The sequence below is a fragment of the Micromesistius poutassou genome (genome assembly GCF_964030765.1).
Source record: "Micromesistius poutassou genome assembly, chromosome: 15".
In the NCBI taxonomy this organism is placed as follows: domain Eukaryota; kingdom Metazoa; phylum Chordata; class Actinopteri; order Gadiformes; family Gadidae; genus Micromesistius; species Micromesistius poutassou.
Genome location: NC_140285.1, coordinates 7828637 through 7852845, shown reverse-complemented (window position 1 = coordinate 7852845; position 24209 = coordinate 7828637). Strand labels below are relative to the sequence as shown.

The following is a 24209-nucleotide window of genomic DNA, read 5'->3' as shown; positions in this document are numbered from 1 at the left end:
ACTCGCTTCCCTAACCCTGAATGAATGCTATCCCTAACCCTAACCCTGTGGTCTTTCCTAACCCCAACCTTCCCTAACCTTAGTGCGCTTCAGTTTGATCTTAGTATTTGGATACTCAGAATGAGAAGTACATTTTAAATCCCTTATCAAATTGATTTGTTACCCTGTGTATCTAGTAGGGGCAGACCCTTCTTGGTTCTTCTTGTGGTACGGATGGTCATGTATCATTGCAATGCTCTTATTTATCCTGTGGGGGAAAGCCTGAAATATTTTTTGCATAGGAGATGATTGGCCTTTCAGAAAAAAATGCATTGTACATGTATTGCTGATACATTGTAAATATCACCTTTTTTATTTATTCCTTCAAAAATACCTTCATTCGTGTTTTTTCTTTCTTGGTATTATATTGTAGCCCTGGATTCCATCTCACGGTACCTGATCGGACAAAATGCAACATATTTGCAACACTTTATCTGAACAAAGAGTTGTTTTCAGACGTATTCAGGCATTCATGTGTAGCCGGGGAAAATGTGCGCTTAATGCATCCGGCCCCATTTCCTGTACCATTCATCCCGTTAGTTTACATATTTTCAAAACATGTATTCCCAAGGTTTTTTTGGTTGTTTTTTTTACTGATATTTATAAGCCTATTAACAGCTTGTCTAATCGTACTTACAATCTGGCATCCCATCATCGATGTCTTTGAGTTCAGAAAACAAACAATAACACTATTGTACTAGCATGGGGCGCATGTATTTTATCATATGGTGCAACAAATGTCACCAACCACTGGGATCCAGGCTTGTATTCCTCCTGTAGGACCGACGACCCGTGTAGGTAAGAGGTAGTGCTGGAAGAACGGTGGATCAGGCCATCATTCGTTCATTGGCTTGTCTGTTGTCCCCAGACAATCGACCGTTCTCTTATCTATTTATTATTTCCTGGGCCTTATCAATGAGCACGTCCCAGTCTGAAGGAAGAGAAAAAAATATATATATTTTCTAATTATGTGCAACCTCGATTACAAGTCAATGGAAACTGTTCCTGAAATATTATTATCTATGCAGTTATTTTTACAATCTGTAATATATTATACATCCCCTTTTCTACTGCATTCAATGGGAATTTAAAGATTTTTTTCTGTAAAATCCGTTTAAATCTTACAGAGTTATTGTTCAAAATATTAAGGACAATGTTTGAATAAATTGGTTTAATGACAAATGTGTTGGTGAGGTTATCCGTTTTTATCAGTAATGCATCACTCATTGTCTTATTTTTATGACATAGTCTTATAATTTTAAACCCAGTTAGAAATGATGCAAGTTGGCAACTTGCGAAAGAGTAGGCCTATCCTATTTAGTTAATACGCGTTGCGCTTCTGGTAGTAGAGAAAAGAGGCGTGTTGAAATTATACAATGTTAAGTCAGATAGGATCTGAAATTGCAGAAGTGTTATATTCTACTACTACACTACACGTTCTATATTTAAATTAAACAGTACCCCCCGCCCCGCCCAGCCCTGGTGGTTTACCTGCGCGTCACGTGTCCTGTGTTTGCGTTAGCGTTACCACTACCAGAAGGTCCCGGAAGAGCAGTGTGTGTGTTTCAGTGAACCCGGGTCGCTCAGGTGAGCCGTTCGTACAGATCTATGCCGAATAAAGAGAAGTGACATGTTTAGACGTTTTGATCTTATTCTTGTGCTAATAAGCCGGACTCAAACTGGTAACGTAATAGCGTATCGGAAATCAAAAGGAATCTGATGAAAACAGTATTCGCATTGAACAACTTTACATTTGGCTTCTTTGATATAGTTTAATTCATGTTTATTAGATGTTATAATATAGTTGTCTTTGTCTATAAGGCATTTCCTTAATACTAACGAGAACATCTGTGAAGAGGTCCCAGTGTAAATAATGAAGTTCATGGTTTAGACTACACCGGTATTCTCATCTAACGTTTGTTAAATGCTATTACGTTTGTCATATCGTTGGTATTTGGCATCATTATTTAAAGTACAGTAGGCCTAGCCTGCTCAATAACGTACGGCAAATACAAATACTATACATATGAAGTCTCTTCCATTAAACCACGCCGTTTCTTTGTCCGCAATATCTAATCTGAGCACGCCCCTTGCTTCATACTCTGACGTGCAGCGTGGTTTGTGTTGTGAGGAGCCAAGACTTGGTTGAGACTTGCAAGACCAAATTACCATGAACGATGTGCTAGTATAAGGTAAGCAAATTCACTTAATTTGCAACTCATTTATGTATCAGATTACACTTTAAATGCTGCCTGTGTGTAGTCCTCTCAACAGGACCGGGCTATTCAGAAATATGAGTCTTGTTCACACTTGTTCAGTTTCTGTGTAATAATGGTTTGTGTCTGCCAGTGTCGTAACAAGGAATTAATTTCAGTGGGAGATGATAACGTTTCAGAAACATCAATTGTTACCCTGTTATATCTAGAAATTATGGATTTTATTTTCCAATGATCTTATTAATGACCCAATTTAGACATGGCATATCAATCTTCTGCTGGTCTGTTCTCCCCCTATCCTCACTCCTCTCCTCTCTACTCCGCTCCTCTCATTTGAGTATCCTCTCCTCATCTCCTCCTCTTTGTGTCTCCACTCCTTAGCAATTTACAACCATTTACATAAGTCACATTGCAATAAATCAGCACATATATGCCTACAGAGTGAACTTCTAAACAAAGCAAAGCAACTTCCATCCAAAAATCTACGCAAAGGCATAACCACATCTGAGCATTTGGAGTTTGTGTCTTTTGACTGCCTTCGTAAATCGTGTTATACGTTGCATAGAGGTGACAATCGAGTGTTGCAACATGTTTTTTAATATTGTGTTACATCTTGTCCATGAAAGCCACCTATTTCAATATTTTGTCTTTAGAAATATACAAGAAAAGGAAGTATGCATTATCATAAGTATGTCTAAACTGTCATGTTGTTCCTGTTTCCTATAATAAGGTCTGTTAGGTCAGTTTTCAATGCCTAATTTAAACTAGAGGCATAACATTTGAAGTTTCAAAAATATTTCTATATGTCAGGGGGATGTCCCCCCATGGCTATGCCAGTGCTGTGTGCATCTTTTAGAAAGCTATACGTAGCAATACTGTATGTATATCTGAAATGCTTACTGTATGTAAAGCGTGTTCAAAGTCTGTATTTTGCAACTTTGAAATTATGCTAGGTATTCTATGCCTGCTATTGGCTATACACCACTTCTAGTTTTTGATTGTGTTACCTGTTGTTCCTTCCTCAACCCTGTCCCAACAGCACACAGAGAACAGACCCCTTGAGGCAAATTCACATGTCTGGTCTTCTCCAGGTTATAATCTCTTGCATCGCAAACACAGTCACACGTACACGTACGCACACACACACACACCACTAATCTCCCGTTTGCTTTGTGGCGGTGCTAATTACAAGGTTGTGTGTGTGTGTGTGAGGTGTTTAGGGCTGAGGATGTTGAGCCAGTGTCAGTTGGTGGGCTGTAGAGATGGTGTCAGCAGGAAGGGGAGGGCCGAGGGTTGAGCTAAAGGAAACGCTGTGGAAACCACAGAGAAGACCACTGGTCATAGGTCGGGGGCAGTGTGTCGCTTTTTGTAGTTTGAGCTTTCATTTTGTCATCTTTTTTTAGAATGTGTCAAAATGATGTATTACTCTGGAACACGTAGATGAGCATTCTTGTAATGCTTGGCTCTCGTGCAGCCTGATCTTGTTTTCCTTCATGAAAGTGCGTCTCTTTAGACTATCTGAGTGTGTGCCCTGAAGGGCCATTGTTAAAGCAGTCTCGATTATTATCAAATCGCCACGCCCACTTCTCAAAAGACGCAGCATATTTCTGTCACACAGAATGTACTTTTGAAAACAAGGGTATTACGGGGGTATTAACTGAACCTTTATCTGTTACCAGGTGGGTACAAGTGGACAATATTTGATCATTACATGTTTCAATATTGTTTCAATATCAGTATTATTATTGTATCATAGTATATATTAGATTAGATTGGATTTGGAAAGGTAAAGGTGTGTTCCTTGACTCGCCTCCAAGTTGAAGTTGTTGATGATTTAATCTTTGACCAGGCCAGCCACATGACCACTGGTCACTATGTCAAAATGTTCCAAAGTTCAGCCATGGTGAGTTGCTTTGGTATTGAGTGATTCTTGGCAGCATGTATCCAGGAGAAACACACTTTATCTGGCTGGGGACACCTGGATGGTGTCAGGGGGGAAAGGCTCCCAAATTGATCTTAATCTGCTACCAACTCTTCCAGGGAAATCAGAGCTTGCGTGACTGCAAAGAGCTTGGCTAGGAGAGTGGAACTCAGGCTGCAGGAATTGAGTGGCTAGAGTGGTGCTCTAGTGGCAGGCTGCAGGAGCAGACCATAATAGAATGGGGGGATCGTTGGTCCCAGACACGGCTCCCCAAAGGGCGTGTGTGTGTGTTCGGTGGGGGGGGGGCTTTTTGATTAGCCCCACTGTGTTGATGGGGCCCACCTGGTTTGTTATATTTTGTTCTAGCATAAGGTAGTTTGACTGAGACAGAGCGAGTCTCTGGGAGTGTTTAGATTACAACACACATCCTCTTTCGGTACTGTAGAAAAAAAAATACTATTTTAGAAAATGATGATTTCCTCATCATTTCATGATGAGAAATGATGAGAAAAAAAAATGCACACAATGCAAGCTGCCATGCTAAGCACAGACAGGGAGAAACAGAGGGAGTCTTTACAAGGGTTTAGTTTTCATGTGTATCTTTGATGTTGTAACACATCCCAGACCAGGTTTATCGCCTGGCCAAACTAATGACTTGCTGACTGCTGAGTCCTGGTGTAAGAATGAGACATCTGTGTGTGTGTGTGTGTGTGTGTGTGTGTGTGTGTGTGTGTGTGTGTGTGTGTGTGTGTGTGTGTGTGTGTGTGTGTGTGTGTGTGTGTGTGTGTGTGTGTGTGTGTGTGCGTTTGAGCTACTCATAAAAATGCACAGAAGCCACTGTGGGGGGGGGGGGGGGGGGGTGGGGGGTAGGCACCGATGACTCATGACAAGCTACGCTGCTACAATTGAGGCTCGTATAACAAGACTGAAGGGCTGGGCATGGTGGTCTAGAGAGGCCAGCACATAACACAAGTCCCCTTCAGATGAGCTGACTTCCTCTAGTCTGTGACTCTGTCTCTCTCTGTGTCTCTGTCTCTGTCACTATCTCAACCGCACTCCCCAAGCTCCCTCCCCCCCTCTTCCTGCCTGATATCATTCCAACCTTTATGCATTTCTCTTTCCCTTTATACAGCTGCCCACTAAAGCAAACCAAAGGAAGACGACCTTGGGGTCTCCATGGCGAACCAGGAGCCCACCGACCCCTCGCATGCCCTGTTCGACCTCTTCATCGGGGCCAAAACCTGCAGGGATGTGCAGCAGCACTTTGCGGCGCTGTGTGAGCAGCTCCAAGTGGATCCCAAGGACTTCAGGGTGTTTTACTCCAAGCTGAAGGAGAGGCTGAACTACTGGAAGGCCAAAGCCCTGTGGGTGAAGATAGATAAGAGGGCGTCACACAAGGACTACCAGCAGAGGAAGGCCTGTGCCAAAAACAAGGTAACGGGTCAACCGATGACCTAAGCAAACCACTTTGGATTTTTTTACTCTATATAGGCTGACTTTACTTCATTTGGCTTTAGAGCAGTGATGGAAATTTTCACTCTATTTTTATATATATTGATTCGTAAAAACGTTTGGCCACCAGTATCATCATATCTACCAGAACTGGTGGTCTTTCAACTGGTGGGTTGCAGGTTAACTTCCCAGCTACTCACAAATAGAGCGTTAATGTTTACTCGAGTAATATTGCAGATGATCTGAAAGTGTGTGTGTGTGTGTGTGTGTGTGTGTGTGTGTGTGTGTGTGTGTGTGTGTGTGTGTGTGTGTGTGTGTGTGTGTGTGTGTGTGTGTGTGTGTGTGTGTGTGTGTGTGTGAGAAATTGTGAGGCGTTGACTCTAAAGTGCTAAGCACTCACTCTTGGTGCGTTGACACTCTATGAAGTGTGAACACACCCGAATAACAGGAACAACACTGTGACTATGAACACAGTGTGGCGAACACACTATCAACACAGTAACACAAGAAGTAGTAGTAGTATGATTTATACCATTAAGAGTTCTGTTCTGGTTTCTTGTTGCTCAGTGTCTAGTGCTGGGGGCCGGACCATGTGGGCTGAGGGCCGCCGTGGAGCTGGCCCTGCTGGGGGCCCAGGTGCTGGTGGTGGAGAAGAGGGCGTCCTTCTCCCGGAACAACGTGCTGCACCTGTGGCCCTACACCATCTATGACCTCCGAGGGCTCGGAGCCAAGAAGCTCTACGGCCGATTCTGCACCGGGACCCTGGACCACATCAGTGAGGACACACTGGGAGTGTGTGTGTGTGTGTGTGTGTGTGTGTGTGTGTGTGTGTGTGTGTGTGTGTGTGTGTGTGTGTGTGTGTGTGTGTGTGTGTGTGTGTGTGTGTGTGTGTGTGTGTGTGTGTGTGTTGGAACACTGTATTTGATTGAGAGCTGGCTCATCTCGTTCAGCATGCTCTCTAAAAACATGTCACATGGTGTGGTGACATGGGACCATGTCACGTTACCAGGTGACCGTCAATGATTCGGTAGATGACAGCTTCACATGTGGTCTACCACGAAGATGCAAATAGATTACACATAGTCACTGTGGGCCAGGAGTCATTAGTGTGCATAGACATTGACAAATAGCCTGTTGTCAAATATTTAGTTACTGAGACTTTTGAGCTGTTGCCAGGAGCTACCGTTGTTCACACACACTACCAGTCGTGATATATTATCAATGTTGTTGTTAATACTATAATCGTATTCATAATAATCATATAAAAACCATTATATTATTATAATGATAATATTTATCATAATAATGTGTACAATAATATGTTAATCAAATTATTATAATAATCATCATAATAATGTATATGATCATATATATTATTATGGTTATAATAAGTAAGGGATAATCACCGAGAGGCAGGGCAATAAACAGTTTGATATGACCGGCTCGTGGACAGCTTACCGTCGGTAACGGTAAAGTAGTCCCCTTTAGAACTACGATGAATAGCTGTAGCTAATTAGTTTCTATAGCAACCACACAAGGCTGCATCTGATCACTAGTTTAATAATGTAGTTACAACGTTGTATCTCGCTTGCGAAACTATGTATCGACTGACCCTCCGATAGATTTCCGACACATTTAGAAACTTTTTTAAACAAGGTTTATTTTTACAATGGACCTCATGTTTGAAATTTCTGTGATAGAAAAGGGAAAAATACAAGCGGCGTATTGATCTACTATTTGATGACGCTGTGCTCAGTCAGCAGCAAGTACAACCGACAAGTCAGCGGTTTAATGCCCTCCTCCCAGCCAATCAGAATCAAGCATTCTTAAATGAAGTAGAATAATTATGTTAATCATAATAATGTATATGATCATTTCTTCATAACTAGATGTAACCTCCTGTGTCTCTGTGCAGGTATTCGCCAGCTGCAGCTCATCCTGCTGAAGGTGGCTCTGGCCCTGGGGGTGGAGGTGTTGACTTCGGTGGAATTCCAGGGTTTGGAGGAGCCCTCCGGGGACAAAGGTACCACAATGTTACCCTGTTAGCCTCGTACATAAGACTGGCGTATCGTTGCTGTAGAGTGACTGTTGAGGGGTAAAGCAGTAACGTCATTCGGGCGCCATGCACCATATGCTTATGGAGTGATGCTCATGGTACTTCCTCTCTCTGAAAGTAGCAAGTGACCTTCATACAGACATAGAGTCATCGCTGTTGGACAAATTCAGTTTTGACTTGAGAAAGGATTCAGAAACAGGAACGACGATTTAAACCATAAATGCCGAAAAGGGTTTGTTTTGTAGAAACTATGATACCAACTGTATTGTAACTGTTGTTTTTTTTCTATTTAAATGGCACATTGTCATGTCAGGGTGGACGGCCAAACTGCATCCTAAACCCCATCCTACTCAAGCCTTTCAATTTGATGTCTTTATTTCTGCTGGAGGGGGGAGCTTTCTCCCTGATGGTGTGTGAGACACACACACACATGCACACACACACACAGACAGACAGACAGACAGACAGTAAGGGACAACGATCACTTATTCCACTTCAAATCAAATACAATGGTGTATTAACATATTGCACTTCCTTTTCAGAACTATGTGGGGCATACGTTAATTTGCGTCCATAATGGTCTCTCTGCAGGCTTCAAGCAGAAGGAGCTCAGGGGGAAGCTAGCCATCGGCATCACAGCCAACTTCACCAACAGACATACCGCAGCCGAGGCCCAGGTGGCTGAGATCAGCGGAGTGGCCCGCATCTACAACCAGAAGTTCTTCCATGATCTGCTCACTCAAACAGGTGACTGGCCCGTGTGTGTGTGTGTGTGTGTGTGTGTGTGTGTGTGTGTGTGTGTGTGTGTGTGTGTGTGTGTGTGTGTGTGTGTGTGTGTGTGTGTGTTCCAGTAATCTATGGTATATCAACAATATCTGAGCAGAACTGACACAATATTCGTCATCAATCAGTAAGGTTGGGCAGGATTCCACAGATGTCACAAGACACTGTGAATACCTAATGAAAGCTGCACACATTCACAGCACACATGGCCTGGTGTGTGTGCTGTGAGTGAACCCCGCCATTGGTTTGACTTCATGACGGTTATGGGGGATTTGTGCCCCCTGTGGGCAAAGTGATGCCTAGCGCTTGGCTGATCACATAATGAAATTGACCCTGTGATGTCATTGGTTGAACTATCTATGCCAAACTTGGCAAACTTCTCAAGGGGAATGTCAGCTATGTAAAGTTTCAAGGCCCTGGAGCCTTAATCCTAAGCCCCCTGGAGCTTAAAATGTATTCACTGTGGCACTTGGCTGACTTCTTAAGGGGGGTGGTGTCTGTGTGCCTACATCATTGCAAGGCCCTGGGTCATTCTCAATTGGATTTGTGACTGATTGAATATTGCATAGTTTAGTCAATTATAATTGATTTGTAACCCATGAATAACTCATAATCAGACGCATCCTTGTACACGTGGACCAAATCTGGTAGTCCGTTATTTATTTAGACAATGTTGGACGTTTTCCAAAAATGTTCACTGTACCAAAAGAAATCAAAGAGGCAAAATACCAGTTTCAGAAATGCTTGCCATCAGGCGCAGGGGCACCGTGTACCTTTGCACACTATGGGCGAAGTGGTACCAAACGTTTTCATCAACAAATTAGAAAACTCCTGAGCAATTGGGAGCAGAGCTACAGGCGTCACCAACAGAAAATAATAATAATACGGAATCCCTAGAAATACAATAGGTTTCACAGTTTCACTGTAAAACCTGATAAAGCAGTTAAAACCTAATAAAGCTTTACCAGAATATTTGTTTGGCTTTTTTGCTGGCTGGGTGAATCTGTTCCTATCCTATAATCAGATTCCTGCTTCCTGCTTAATGTATTTCTGCTTGTATCTGTATACATTTAATTTAAGTTAAAGCAAGATGAAGATCAAGATGAAACAGTTTTTTCCTTTGCCTCCAAGAGAGTCTTATTTTCTCTCCTCCCTCTCTCCTCTCCCCCTGCCTCTCTCCAAAGGTATTGATTTAGAAAACATTGTTTACTATAAGGACGACACCCACTATTTTGTGATGACTGCCAAGAAGAAGAGTCTGTTGAAGAAGGGGGTCATTAAGCAGGTAACACACACACAAATACACACGCACCAAGCCAATAAAACAAACACAATGAACAAACTAAAATGAACCTGATTGATGAGGGATCCAAACCATTACTACTAACTCTGGGCTCCTATACCACCTCTCTCTCTACTCTCTAGCCTCCAGCTTGGAGCTGATGCTCTAAATGATTTATTTAATATATATCATTATTCTTCTACAATTATTACTTTTATATATGATATATATTTACTGTATGTAGATGCATGTTACAACGAGTAGTTGGGGGGGGGGGGGGGGGGGCCTCTTACACGTAAGCTGCAGACCACAGGAAGCGAACGCAGTAACTTTCGGTTGTAAAACCCTCAAACCCGTATTCGCCACTTTTGTTTGTAAATGGAGCTGCTGGGATGCAAGCTCCATTGCTCTGACAATAAAGTACTATCGTATCGTATCTCCCCCCCCCCCCCCCCCAGGACTACAGCGACGCAGAGCAGCTGCTGGCCCGGGAGAACGTGGACCAGGACGCGCTGTGGCGCTATGCCTACGAGGCGGCCAACTTCTCCACCCACCGCCAGCTGCCCGACCTGGAGTTCGCCACCAACCACGCCGGGCGTCCCGACGTGGCCATGTTCGACTTCACCTGCATGCACCGGGCCGAGCACGCCTCGCTGGTGCGCGAGCGCTGCGGCAAGAAGCTGCTCATGGGCCTGGTGGGGGACAGCCTGGTGGAGGTGGGTCCGTCCGTTCACCGGCCAAATCGCACGCGGCTCACCCCGGTTCAATGTTCAGCATGTTACAGTTACTTCTGCCTGACATGGGTTCCAAAGCACATCATGTAGACGTTAAAGGTGACATATTTTAACACCAGGTGTGGGCGTGATGAGCTGTCGCAAGCCGTTTTGAAAAATCGGCCTCTTCTGACATCACAAGTGGGCGTGTCCACCTAAATGTATGACGGATAGATGAGCAACGTTTGCTACATTGAACTGGGTAGGACACGGCCACTTGTGATGTCAGAAGAGGCAGGTTTTCAAAACGGCTTGTAACGCCACACTCACACCTGGTGGTACAATATGGGACCTTTAAGGCCACAGGGGTGGCTGTTTATTACAATGCAACAGTGTACAAAAATCTCATGTAAGGTTATTTCAGCGTGACACACTTTTTTTAGGGTGGCAGTGTTTAGACTGGAGCTTTAGACTGGAGATAGCCTAAAATAGCAAATCATGCAGGTTGTTCACCTTTTGGTAGCATTTGATACCCTTCTATCTGCCCATGAAGAACCCTGTTGCTCTGCTAACCGTTGGTGGAAGGACGGAGTCCACTTTGTACCTTCCTTCTCAAGGTTTCCCCCTGATGATAGGGGGAGTTGTTCCTTACCTTAGTGGCCTACGAAGCCTGTAACTGTGATAAAGGACTATACGGATAACATTTACTGGATTTGCCTTAATCCTCTATTGATATTGTACATGCAAAAAACTGCTTCAATAATAGCTGTATAAAGCTGCATGAATAAATTAAATTAATGTGAAATAATATGGCATATATTATAGTCTAGTCTATTTTTTGATTTATCTAGAATCTCATTATCTAGGAAGCTTTGTAGTTGATGGGTTCTGCAATTATTTTCTCCTGAGATCATTAACCAGTACTGTAATGGTAATGGCCTCTTCCTCAACATTAACCATTAATGTAATGGTAATGACAGGCCTTTTCCTCAACATTAATCATAACTGTGATGGTTAATGTGGATGGTCGCGAGAACTATAGGCAGAAGGTTTGGCATACATTTCAATGGTCTCTTTGTGTGTTTTGGTTGTGCAGCCCTTCTGGCCCCTGGGAACGGGTATTGCCCGGGGTTTCTTTGCTGCCTTTGACACAGCGTGGATGGTGAGAAGCTGGGGCCTGGGAGTCCCCTACCTCAAAGTGCTGGCTGAGCGGTAGGAGACAGCACTCGAGTCATGAGCACCACTCAACTACAGACAAATAACACATGCTTCTTCTTCATGTGACGATGTTGCTTCTCTCTCTCTCTCTCTCTCTCTCTCTTTCTCTTTCTCTTTCTCTTTCTCTTCCTCTCTCTCACTCTCTTCCCATCTGGGATTAATAAAGTAATTAGTCTTGAGCACATTCAGCAATTCAATCAATTTGAATCTGGAATCCAAAAGTAAACAATTTCAGATCCTAAACATTTCTAAAATGATTAAAGGTACAACATGTAAGCTTAGTAGTTTACAATATTCAAAAATGACCTGCTTTATCAAGAATGTTCAGAATGTGTAGATATAACACTTTGGACGTTATCTGAAAGACGTCTACGTATTGTATTGCAGAGATATTTACTGACATTAGCAGCTAGCTCCAGAGCAGCTAGTAAGTCTCGTAATACCACTTCGTACCTCAAGAGGGCCCCTCCAATGCAGCGTCCAGTCTGCCCTCAGCCCAACCTGAGAGGAGGAGAGGGGTGCTGGCCGAGGGCCTATTCTGGCCTCTTGTCAATCGTGGAAAATAAAAATAAATGATAGAAGTAGAAGCAAAACAAGGTAACATTGCCATTGCTTTCCACCGCTGGAGACGCAAGTAAAGAAATAAAGTTTGATGTTGAACTAGTTTCTTTTCGACCTGAGGGTGAACAGCTGTGAAGCTACTCTACCTTAATAGTGCTCAGTGCGATACAGCTTTCTTGTTACTGGTCCATTTGATTTGATTATCCGCTCTCTCTTACACACACTCACTGACTCACTCACCTGCTGACCCACACTGTGCCACACAGAGAGAGTGTCTACCAGCTCCTGTCCCAGACCACCCCGGAGAACACCAACAAGAACTACACGTCCTACAGCATCGACCCCTCCACGCGCTACCAGCACGTCAACCTGTCGGCCATACAGGTGCACCAGGTCAGACTGCCCCCCCCCCCCGTCCTTAATAGGGGGTTACATTCCATCAATGTTTCTCGTGCTGAAAATTCATATTAGAGAAAGTAATATTATGTCAAGTGCTTTGAGTGCTGGAAAGCACTTTGGGTGTCTGGACATTATTATTATTATTATTATTATTATTCTGTAAACGTCTCGAGGGCCAGTATTGTTTATTGAAGTGACACAATTTCTGCGTAGCTACACTTCCACTACTGATTGAGTTGTTGACAAATGTTTGTCACAATGCATCGATCGAGTCTTGTTATCTTTAGGTACAGCACCTGTACGACGTCAACGACAAGCCCCTTCCTCCGAGCAAGAAGAACAAAGGCGTTCACTTACGACAAGGTCAGCGCTCGGTTGTTTTTTATTTATTTCCCTTGTTTTAATGCACCACTTTAACTGCTGTTCTTAAGAGTCATCAACCTCACTGTAAACGTCCTCCCTGTCCTGATCCCAGATTCAGCGGGTGGTGCGGAGGATCTGTTGAGGTGGTGTCAGAAGAACACGGCGAGTTATGCCGGAGTAGAAGTCAAGGACTTCACCCGGTCGTGGAGCTCCGGTCTGGCCCTGTGCGCTCTGATCCATCACTTCAGACCCAAGCTCATGTGAGTCCAGTTAGCTCGTAGCTCTTAGGCTAATCTCCTTGTAAAAACAGATGGACTGTTTTGAAGGGATGAGACCCTGTGCGTTTATCTGTTTATCTGTTTCTGATCATTTGTTCATTTGTTTATTTTGATATAGCACACAGCTGGAACCCTGGATGTAAATGGGGAAATGAAGAATTGGAAATGTAATAATTGTCATTTGGTTCTTCCGTCGTGATCCTCGTCTGGTCTCAGTGACATGTCGTCTCTGAATGAGTCCAATGCGGTCCACAACAACCAACTGGCCATGGATCTTCTGGAACGGGAGCTGAGCATCTCCCCGGTTATGGCCGCCAGTGACATGGCCAGCAGTGACCAGATAGACAAGCTGTCCATGGTGCTGTACCTCACCCAGGTCCACGACGGCTTCACCAGGAACAAAAAAGGTAAGCCTACAGAAGTGTAGCTGTTACCCTCTGAACAGGTTCTCAGCCGCGGCAACAATCGGATAAATTATCCTTCATTTTTTATACGTTTTTAAGAAACTGCTTTATAACACTATTTTTAAATTATCATTTGTGTACCCCATATTATTGGTAATGATTGTTTTAGATATTTTGTAAAGGTTTTTTCAGGTTAAACTGCCATATTGCTGTCTCAATTCTGTATAATTGTGCGTTTGTCTTTATTGATGGGTGCTTTATGTAACACTATTAAATCTTGCATTAGTAATTAATCTGAAGTACACAACATTAGCAAACATTTCTTAAAGGGTCAGGCCCTGTTTTCCTGCGCCTGTCAGCACGTTTGATGATGAAAAGCATTTAAAGTCGCACCGTCTCTTTAAGAGCATGTTACCCATAATTCACTGGGGTTTTTGAGTGGCTCCGTCTCTGGCTCAGAGCCAGCTTCTAAAGGGTTGCACTGCTCCCGTGCACTAACAAACTGCAGCGGCGAGAAGAAGGCTTCTCAGGGATCAGGGAGGGACTACCGCCCCTCTCAACGGGAGCTAATAGTATTCCAGCCTTTGAAGGAGGATCCTTCTGCCGGTACTGCAGTGATTTATTCAGGAGGTATTTTGATGAGTCCCTTTGGGTGTGTGTGCATGTGTTTGTGTAGTAAGGTGTGTAGGGGTCCTAGCAATAGTGGGGGGTTCAGCACTGCGAGCCCACTGTGTAAGCCGTAGTGGGTGGGACATGTCGGCTCTCGTCAGTGATGCTGTGCAGTCATTTAGCTCACAGATGTGCAGCAGGAGGCTCTCTCCTGCAACCTGAGCTGGGGGAAAGAGGGCTGGAGAGCAGCTCTGTGCTAGGGAGGTGGGTGTGTGTGTGTGTGTGTGTGTGTGTGTGTGTGCAGGGCTCTATATTGGTCCTGACTGGTTCATTTGAATCCAGCTGCTGTAATAACAGTAAAGGTAAGTATGGGTCGAGATCGCCAGTGACGGTGGTGTCAACGATTTCTAATTCTTGCTTGATGGAGAGATGCAGGTTGATGAAATGGAGAAGGTTTATTCTGCCGATAGTAGACGGATTGATTTTGTGTGCAGCACCGCAGGGAGACTGACGTAGCAGCGTGCGGTGTGTGAGCAGGGCTCATGTCTGTGCACACGTATGCGTTTATTGTGTGTGTGTGTGTGTGTGTGTGTCTCTCTGTGTGTGTGTGTGTGTGAATCCCTCTCCTTTTGTGGACCACCAGAGCCTGCAGACCTCCTAGACCTGCCCAAGCCTCTGACTCTGTCGCGAGCGCAGTCTGCCGTCTACTTCCTGAGCAAGCTGAAGCACAACTCGCTGCAGAGACGCAAGGTGAGCCCACTGTTTACACAGCACACAGTATCAGCCCTCTATCTAAGAGCTAGGCCAACCAAAGGTAGGATTAAGGTCTCACTCCTGGTGTTTGTATCAAGACCCGTGTGTGTGGTGAGGTTGGCTCATTTCTTAATGTAGAAGGTGGATCTAGTCATCGTCACAGCTGTTGTGTCTGCCATCAGAGTGTTTGTTCCGGTTGTTTCAACAGGAGAAGCTGGCATCACAGAGGCAGGAGAAGACCAACATGGGCGATGAGACCTGCGTAAGTCTTCAGAGGGTTGGCATGAGAGAGCGGCGCTTCTTTGTTCATATCTCAAAGACCTGGAATGACCGTGATCTTAGTTTCACAGTGTGACATAAAGTAGCAGGAATGTTATTCAGGGTATGACTGTACGGTGGGACGAAGTGACACAACGTACTAGCCGATTGCTCACAGGCTTTGTAAGAGAGGAAGCAGAAAGATTTTCATTGACTCTCCAACAGTTTCACAATTTCAAAAAGATAATTATGCTCAATTATGCATCACCATCGTCCATCAGTATTGACAGGGAACTATAGAGACTTTAACCTTGAGAAAAAACAACAACATACGACTTAAAATAAAATGTACCTTTCCTTTGCTCACCTCAGCCTGCAGCTCCCCCTGTGGCCCCGGAGAAGAGCCAGGGCTCCGGTGTGAAGGCGGACCCCGAGACGGACGCGGCCCCGGGCCTGGGCGGCAGCGGCAGCAGCGAGGAGTGCTACAGCTGTGGCCAGAGGCTGTACCTCCTGGCCCGCGTCAACGTCATGGGGAAGTTCTTCCACCGCGGCTGCTTCACCTGCCACAAGTGTGGGCACCCGCTGAGGCTGGGAGGCTACACCTTCCACCAGACCACAGGTGGGTGGTCCCTGACCATTGGATCCCTAACGCGTGGCGGGGTCCAGGCCGTGTGTATGTGTACGGGTTTACCCTCGACACGCACTGTTTGGGAAGGTGTGTTGTGACGTTGAGAATTCTCATAGCATTTCATTGGAAGCGGTTAAAAGGACCGCCTGCCCACTGAAGGCGTCACAAACTTGTTGTTGAAGCAGCCTTGGGTGGGAGTTCTGCATGGGATTCGTTATCAAAGTCATACTCGTTTTTTCACCCATTTTACATTTACCTAATAGAATGCATAATTGTCCCTCATGCATAAGCTCAAAAAAGAGGATCTGTCTAGATTCACAGCCGCAGCACCTGTGTGTATTAAAGTGCTCAGTGGAAGTCTATTCCTGGTATAATTACGCACCGCCGTGTCATTTATGTATCCGCATGAATTATTTGGGACAAGAAGAATGGCTTCATCATTTCGTTTGGATGAATAATGGAGAAATAGCCGTTGAAAAGGGGCTGAGTTTCTCCGCGTCACCTCACTCCACTCGTCTCCCGTCTGGCTCACACAGGCACCTTCTACTGCGAGCTGCACTCCGAACACCTGGGCCCCGAGAACGGATCCGAGGACTCCTCTGATGAGGTGGGTCCCCCCCCCCCAGCGAGGAAATTACCTGCCGCCTCTCCAGACTAACGTGACTTAACGCCGGCCGACAGTCGGAATTAAACGCGCCGATAAGTGCAAGCCCGCCCCCGCCCGCAGGGATGAGATGATGCTCATCAGCAGCTGCAGCCCTGTGGAGTCGGCGCGGTGGAAAGCTAAAATAAATATGAGGAAAGCGAGTGAGAGGAGGCAATTAATTCCCAGAGAGCAATTTTGTACCGTTGTGGGAATTGTGGACACAAATGCCTTCCTAACGGCACATGCAAGAGAAACGAACGCATCCCAGTTATTGTATATTCCTCATTACTCTCTATGTTGTTGTTTATTCTTTCTCGTGTTGGATTGGTCCAGGCGTGTGCAGGAGGAGACGGTCCAACGGATGAAGAGGACAGCACTTCCAGCGAGGACGACGGGCCCTCCCCCTCAGACGAGGGCCACGACCACACACTAGACTCTGGACCCAAACGGCCACATCCAGTCCAGGGATATAAACCCCAGACCATCCCTGGACCTATAGGAAACCCCCAGTCCCCTGCAAAACCCCCCCGGGACCCTCAGGCTATCGGGATGGTAGCGCCCATTGAAGAGGAGGAGGAGGAGGAGGAGGAGGAGGAGGAGGAGACCACCACGCCCACCGTGTCCCCTCCTACCCCAAAGCCCCGCGTCTCCAAGCAGAACCATCCCAGCCCGAAGCCCTCGCCTCCTGTCCCCAAGCCGCGATCCATCCACGGGGTCACCCTCGTGGCCGACGACACAGACCCTGGTGGGTCCCCTGAGCACCAGGAACGGGGGTCCCCCTGCCAGAAGGACTTGCGGCCCAAGCAGTCGCTGCGGAAGCTGCAGCTGTCGGAGGAGGAGAAGTGCCAACTGGTGAACCTGCAGAGCTTCAGCGCCGACTCGGACTCTGAGACCCCCGGGGGGTCTTCCAGCTGCTCCTCCTCGTCCGCCGCCACGGCGGGGGGCCCGAGCCCCCCCAAGCCGGCGGGGCAGGGCCAGGGCCAGGACCCGGGCCAGGAGGAGGAGGGCTACTGGAGCGGCAGCACGGTGCAGCGCGAGAAGAGGAACCGCCGCTGCTTCCGCAGGAAAGAGGAGCCGGGCGGCCAGGCCAAGACCAGGGTCCGCTCCAAGTTCTCCCCATGGAACCTCTCGTCGCCCCGGCTCAGCAGAGACCCCCGGCTCAGTGTCCTCACCCCCCACCCGGGCAGAGTGGGTGAGTAACGCCAGCCCATCCCCCCACCCCCCCCCAACCCCCTTTGAAATCAGCTCCTTTATCTGGTGAAGTAGGCAGCGTTTTTTGGGGCTTAGCATAAGCGGTTAACAAGAGCCAACTGTCAGTCGGCCAAAGCCTCTCTCGCCTCGCGCTTACATGCACACACTTATATGAACGGAGTATGACTACGGAGTATGGATGAGAAAACTGAGAAGAGATGCTGACAAACAAAAAGTCACACCAAAACATTTGTCAACAATTTTGCCACAAAAAACACTATTATTTTAATCAAAATAGTCGTGCTGTAGAATGGAATGGTGATTATCATTTATTACTAGACTAACCCAATCTAAGGTTTATCACAACAGGGTGAACTGATGAGATAATGATCCAAGATATGATATATGATATGAGACTTGCTTGATACTTTAGTCACTTTACGTTGTGTACTACGTGCCTCATTGGTCAGTAGCTGTGTACTGTACTAGGGCTTTTCGGATTGTTTCAAACCAATAGAGTTCGTAGAATATGAGAACATTTAATTTAGGACTAAGGAATTCAAGCGATTTGAATTGACAGTATTAAAATGGAGCAAAAATAATGGACTACACACGCACATCGGGTCATCATTTTCTGTTCTTTTCCTGTTCTTTCCCACAGAGACAACGTTCAGACATGGCCACAGCACTTCAGAAGACGGTGCCGATGAAGAGGAGGACGATGATGACGACGATGACGAAGATATGATGTTTGGGAGAGACGACATTGATTTCTCTGACGAGAAGGTAGGCCAGGACCGGAGCAAACGTATTCAATTTGGCGCTAACAGTTGGCAACTTCAACTGCTATTTCAAACTGGCAAGAACACAAACACAAATACACCGCCTTTCCATTTTCTGTCCCAGCCATCTGACCCCGTCGAAGCAGAGAAGTTGGCGCTGAGGAAGATGAGGACGCTGGAGCGAAGAGCCAAGATGACGGAACTACAGCGCTTCCGTAATGCCCAGGTCAGCAATGTCTTAGTGCTCATAAGGGACATTCAGTACTATTGCTTTTGTAATTACTGCTATCGCAAATAATACCTACACGTGAATATCATTCCTATAATGGGCTTTACCTCAGCAGGCTCATACTATAGCTTATGGGGTTGATAATAGTTAGTTAATATTCCATTGTCTCTATATGAATATTACGCAGCAAAAAATGTTTGGCTTTACAAAAATTTGTGCAATATCCCTTACCCTACCCCAATTACACTACCCCTAACTCTAAGCCCCCTTTTTTTACTTTGCCTTTATTATCTCCTGGTATCTATTTTTATTTTATTACTCTACAATGCATTTTTTAACTTGGCCTTTTTTTTCTTTTACTTATCTATTATTTTATTGTATTCATGACAATGTTTCTATGTGAAGCTCTTTTGAGTCTGCCTCATGTATGAAAAGTGCTACATAAATAAAGCTGCCTTGCCTTAACGGTTTGACTTTTGACCCTGGGCAGTCCATCCAGAGGCGGCTGGAGGAGATCGAGGTGACCTTCAAAGAGCTGGAGGAGAAAGGCGTGGTGCTGGAGAGAGCTCTGAGAGGGGAGCCAGGTGAGGGAGCAGCCACACCAGTCTTACTCATCTCAACCAAACCAACAGAGTTGTGTGACTGCGTGTGGAGTCGCGATAAGGGCACGAGGACCACTGACATCCTGCTTGTGAGGCAGCTGTTAGTCACCCCGACAACCTCTCACGTTGTCCCAAACCCTGACAGGAATACATTGTTCCTGTGATGTTTAGGGCTTCTGTTAGTTCATGTATAGACTGGCTAAGTCACACCTACCTCACTTCTGGACAGATATGGAAAAAGATTTGGGAAGTAAACGGAGGGGAAATTAAAAAGGTTTTGATTATGATCGGAATCTCTCTGAAATGATCCTGGAGGAAGATTAGTGAAATCCACCGTGTGAAATCTAATTTGTTAAAAAAAAAATGTCATGGGTTTACTGTCGCTAATGGCTAACACAATCCTCTGAACCTCTCCACAGGGAGTGGAGGTTCTCCTGAGATGATCGAGCAGTGGATACAGCTGGTCCACGAGAAGAACGCGGTGGTTTCTGAGGAGTCCGATCTCATGGTGGCGTAAGTAGAATATCAATGATAAGAATAATAATAATGATGATAATGACGACGATGATAATGGTAAGCTTTATTCATATGAGCTTTTTAAGCAGGTGTTATGAAAAGGCTAATAAACAGGGCACATAAAATAAATAGATGTCATGGAAATATAGATAAAATAGTCAAGGACAAACTAGTTAGTAAACATTTAAAAGGTAAAAGACTAAATAAAAAAGAGGTGTGGAAATATCGAAAGAAAGATAAAATAATAATAAAAGTGAAAGTGTTCAATCCAGGCATGAGGAGAGAGATACGGTGAAGTACGAACAACATGAATCCAGATGAATAACCCCCTCGTCCCCCTCGGGACACACCAACAGCAAGTCAACAGTGCGTGACTGTGCAGTCACCCTGTGAGCACAACACTGTCTGTGTTGAGGGTGAAAATAGGCTACAGCATGGTCACTGTTTCCTCTTTGAGGGAATGAATAACATGCACACACGCACAAACACACATTGCACCCTGTGAGTCATGTTGATTGCTGCACGAATGTTTCAAAGGTAGTCAAGTATTGAGCCGCCATTTAAAGGTCTCCTCCCACAATAAAAGTAAGACCGCCATCCCCTCACTCTGAGACACGTTCAGTACACAGGACCATATTTGTATCCTGAAAACACAGATTTATTTCCGTAGGAAAATCACAACGGTGATCAAACTTCTTATCACATTGAAGTAGATCTCACATAAAAAGCTTATGGTTCCTAATAAAATCATCCAGCTAGTTTCTCTAGTGTAAGAATAAAGCCAATGGTTGAATAGGATAAGGGCTACCCTATCCCTGTAGCTGTCAATAAGCCCTTCTGTTGTGGTGCTTTCTTGCAGGTCTCGACAGCTGGAGCTTGAAGACCAGCAGGGCATACTGGAACTGGAGCTCAGGAAGTACATGGAACTGAGCGGTATGTCATTCTTAATTGGGGTAGATTAGTTCTAAACAGGTCATTCATATTTATATTGTTTATGGGCTTCGGCTGTGATGCAGGCTGGGATACAGGCCTTTATGTCCTTGCTTGGATCGGACATATGAAATATGTGCAATATGGATCAAATCTTTTCAAAGACGGATCAGATTTATTGTGATTACTGCTGTTCACACTGCTCTGAAAAAAATATACAGCCAAAATAACACGTGATTCAGGCCACTTGGGCCTGCAATGTTAACATTATTATTCAATTAGAACATATTAAGTTCTAATGCAATGTAATGGTACAACAAATAACGTTGACAATTACTGTAATCTTCTTGTCTTGTGTGCGCGTGTGTGTCTGTGTGCATTTGTGCATTTGTCTTTTTGTGTGTGCCTGTGTTTGTGGGCGTGTGTGGTGCGCGCGGTGGTGTCTCAGACTCTGAGAAGACGGCAGAGCAGCAGGCGGAGGAGGAGCGCATCCTGCAGCAGAGGATGGAGGTGGTGGACATGAGGGACTCCCTGGTGGCTTTCCTGGACGAGAAGCGTCTGAAGGAGATGAGCGAGGAGCAGGAGGCCTTCACCCTCAGGGAGGCCAAGAGACACTCCAAGGCGGGGGCTCAGGTGCATTGGGAGTAAAGGGGGGGCGGGGGGCGGGGGGGGGGATGCACCAAAATAGACACACACACACACACACACACACACACACACACACACACACACACACACACACACACACACACACACACACACACACACACACACACACACACACAGTGATGTGATGACAAGCTTCTACATAAAGCCAAAGATGGTCCTCACGGGGGGGGGGGGGGGGGGAGAGGAGAGAGTGGATGGAGAGAGTCGTCGTCGTCGTCCCCCCCAAACCAGGTCATGGCGTGTGCACACCCAGATCCCCAGGGATTTAGCCCTTTGAGATACAGCAACTTTCTGTAGGACTGAAATAAATAAGGAAATGAAAAATGCCAAGATGTTTGTATATAAAATGAATGCCATAGAGATCCTCATTTGAGAAGTGTCAGAGGCTGTGTGGTTTTGGATAAGAATGCGATCGAAAATAATTGCATCTGATGTATTATTGCGAGAATCAGTGCTTCTAGGCGCTGGGGCGTGTTAAACACAAAAACGACTATTGTTCTTTTTCTATACTACATAGAAGTCCTTCTAGCGGTGACCTGGTGTTAAAGAATATATATTATGTTATAAATATATATAAAAGATGATGTGACAAAGATGCGTTTAATTCACAGATACTTTTTGATATATTCATCGTCATTGATGTAGCGGTTCCACTTTCTTTGCTTTTTTCGGATTGCATGTTTCTAGCTGCTCTCAGGGCTTCAGTTCTCCTGATCTAGTCTTAGGTTTCTTTCACTGATGGCCTTTAACTGTTAGGCGGCTCTTAAGGCTGAGCTCACCCTAACCCTAGGAAACACAGAGGTTTACAGAGGAGGAAAGGGAAGCCATTTTATTTCAGCCATTGACTATGGGGCTTAATTTGCAGACCAGAAGCAGGTTGTTGTTGTTTCTGGTGAACAAAAAATATTTTCAAGCTAAGGAGAAAGACCATGTCATGTTCATGAAAAGCCTTAAATATTCATTCTGTCAAACATCATTTCACAAATATATAAAAATAAAGATCCTGCACTTTGTGGTGTTCATATTTTCCTGTGGTGAGTTTGAGCTGCATTATCTATTTTACGGCCTTTGGGATCTGTTTTATTTATTTTTTTTGCAGTGTTTCTGCAAGCTCTAACTGTCACTTGAGAGCTAATTGATGTTACTCAATTGGATCAGCTACCCCTGCTGTTCTAATTATTTACCACTAGGGGGCAGGCTCTCACCCTCCCTTCAATTTCTAAGTCCAGTCCGGGTGGGAGGGACTAATAACTCTGCTGGTGTGCTAATAACTTTTGTTATTAGTGTTTTAACATTGAAACAATAGATCATTATAAGGTTGGTTTAGGCAGGGGCTTCTGAATATGTGTTTTCCTTGGATTTTGGCACAAGGGATTATAACATCTGATCCTGTGTATTTATGAAATAAGATTGTATCCTCACACTCCACTCATTATCAAGCACATCCATTATAATAATGATCAACAACCGCGCAGTTTGATAATGATGTTCTCAAAGCTAGACCACACTTAAGAACCATATCCCTCATAAAAGCCAACTGAATTCATGAAAACACCTGAAAATAAACTAGTTGGATTATTTGCTGATGCACCTTTAAGTGGGGAGAGAGACGCAAGTGAAATAGTGTTTCATTGTCAGTCTTGCCCGTCCAATCAGGGCTTTCCTTCGTTTACGTTCACCATCTAAAAAAGGCGCGCAAGTCAGCACTCCGCTGAGAGCTGAATAATCTGTCAAATCGCGAACAGTGATTTGACAGAGGACTAATTGACTGATTCTCCCCCCTCCCCCCCTGAACGTTGCTGTGAAAGCCCCGTGCAGGTTGAAACTACTTTGGGATGCCCTTCGCAGGACTCGTTCTGCGTGTGTGATAAGTTTCTTCTTTCATCTTTGCAGTAGGCTTGTCTTATATGGCCAATCTATTTCAATTTGATGTGATGACACACCAAAGCTACGTTCATGCAGTTTTGCGCATGTTCAAAATGTTTAGCCTAAACGGCGTTTGTCCGCTGTGACCGAAAGCGTTCAATAAATGTGACGCGCCGATGCATGGGTTCATGAAGTTTTTTGCAAGTTTAAAATGTTTCCGCGTAATTTGTTAACTGTGATCAAATGCCTTTAATAAATTCCATCTTTATGTCATAAATATAACATGCCTTTGATAAATATTTGTATGGTGCATCTAATCTAGGCCTATCTTATGTTCAATCAATGCCCACCCGTTTTTTCTGTGCCCACTCATTTGAACATTTCTGGCTACGCCATTGGTTTCATGAAATATTCAACCTTTTTAAACTTGGAATAGTCATTACTTTTATAAATGCATCAATATGGAAAACATGTTTACGTAAGTTTTCTTGATGACCCGGTCCACTTGATGAATGTTTGGGGTGTTGGATGTTGTGTGTAGCAGAGAGCCAGTGTAGGAGGTGTAGGAGGAGGGACATTAACCATTAACGCACGCCAGCCTAAGCTGAACCACTTGCAGAAACTGCCTAATTTTAAGAAAATGATCATACCTTTTGACCTTATGGAGGAAGCTTGTGGAGGCTGTTTGTTTTTTTAGTGTTCATAAATGGAACGATGAAGGTTATTGTTACCCACCTGATGATGAACGGGGGTTGATTGCGTGGATGTGTCTAATAAGTACCACCTAGTCGAACAGTTCTGCATTGGTTTGGGGTATTTTGGTGCCATACCATGGAAGTTATTGA

The 24209-nt window shown here is 44.9% G+C and overlaps 1 protein-coding gene across 2 annotated transcripts; it reads left to right on the top strand.

Moving 5' to 3' along the window:
- The first annotated feature begins 1601 nt into the window (after positions 1-1601).
- On the top strand, positions 1602-22514 carry mical1 (microtubule associated monooxygenase, calponin and LIM domain containing 1). 2 transcript variants are annotated; one of them, XM_084479943.1, is made up of 25 exons: positions 1602-1626; positions 2153-2231; positions 5309-5610; positions 6196-6403; positions 7544-7651; positions 7998-8093; positions 8276-8431; positions 9652-9752; positions 10208-10465; positions 11559-11674; positions 12508-12634; positions 12928-13003; positions 13116-13263; positions 13498-13688; positions 14938-15044; positions 15256-15309; positions 15678-15924; positions 16470-16540; positions 16913-17771; positions 18432-18556; positions 18677-18778; positions 19272-19365; positions 19803-19896; positions 20759-20832; positions 21278-22514. In XM_084479943.1, exons 3-25 carry the CDS (start codon positions 5353-5355, stop codon positions 21475-21477), a joined length of 3870 nt encoding a protein of 1289 aa, XP_084336069.1. In that variant the 5' UTR covers positions 1602-1626; positions 2153-2231; positions 5309-5352; the 3' UTR covers positions 21478-22514. The 2 variants fall into 2 exon arrangements, with proteins under 2 accessions (XP_084336069.1, XP_084336070.1); XM_084479944.1 differs by lacking the exon at positions 2153-2231 and having other exon boundaries at positions 1613-1626.
- Positions 22515-24209: the final 1695 nt, after the last annotated feature.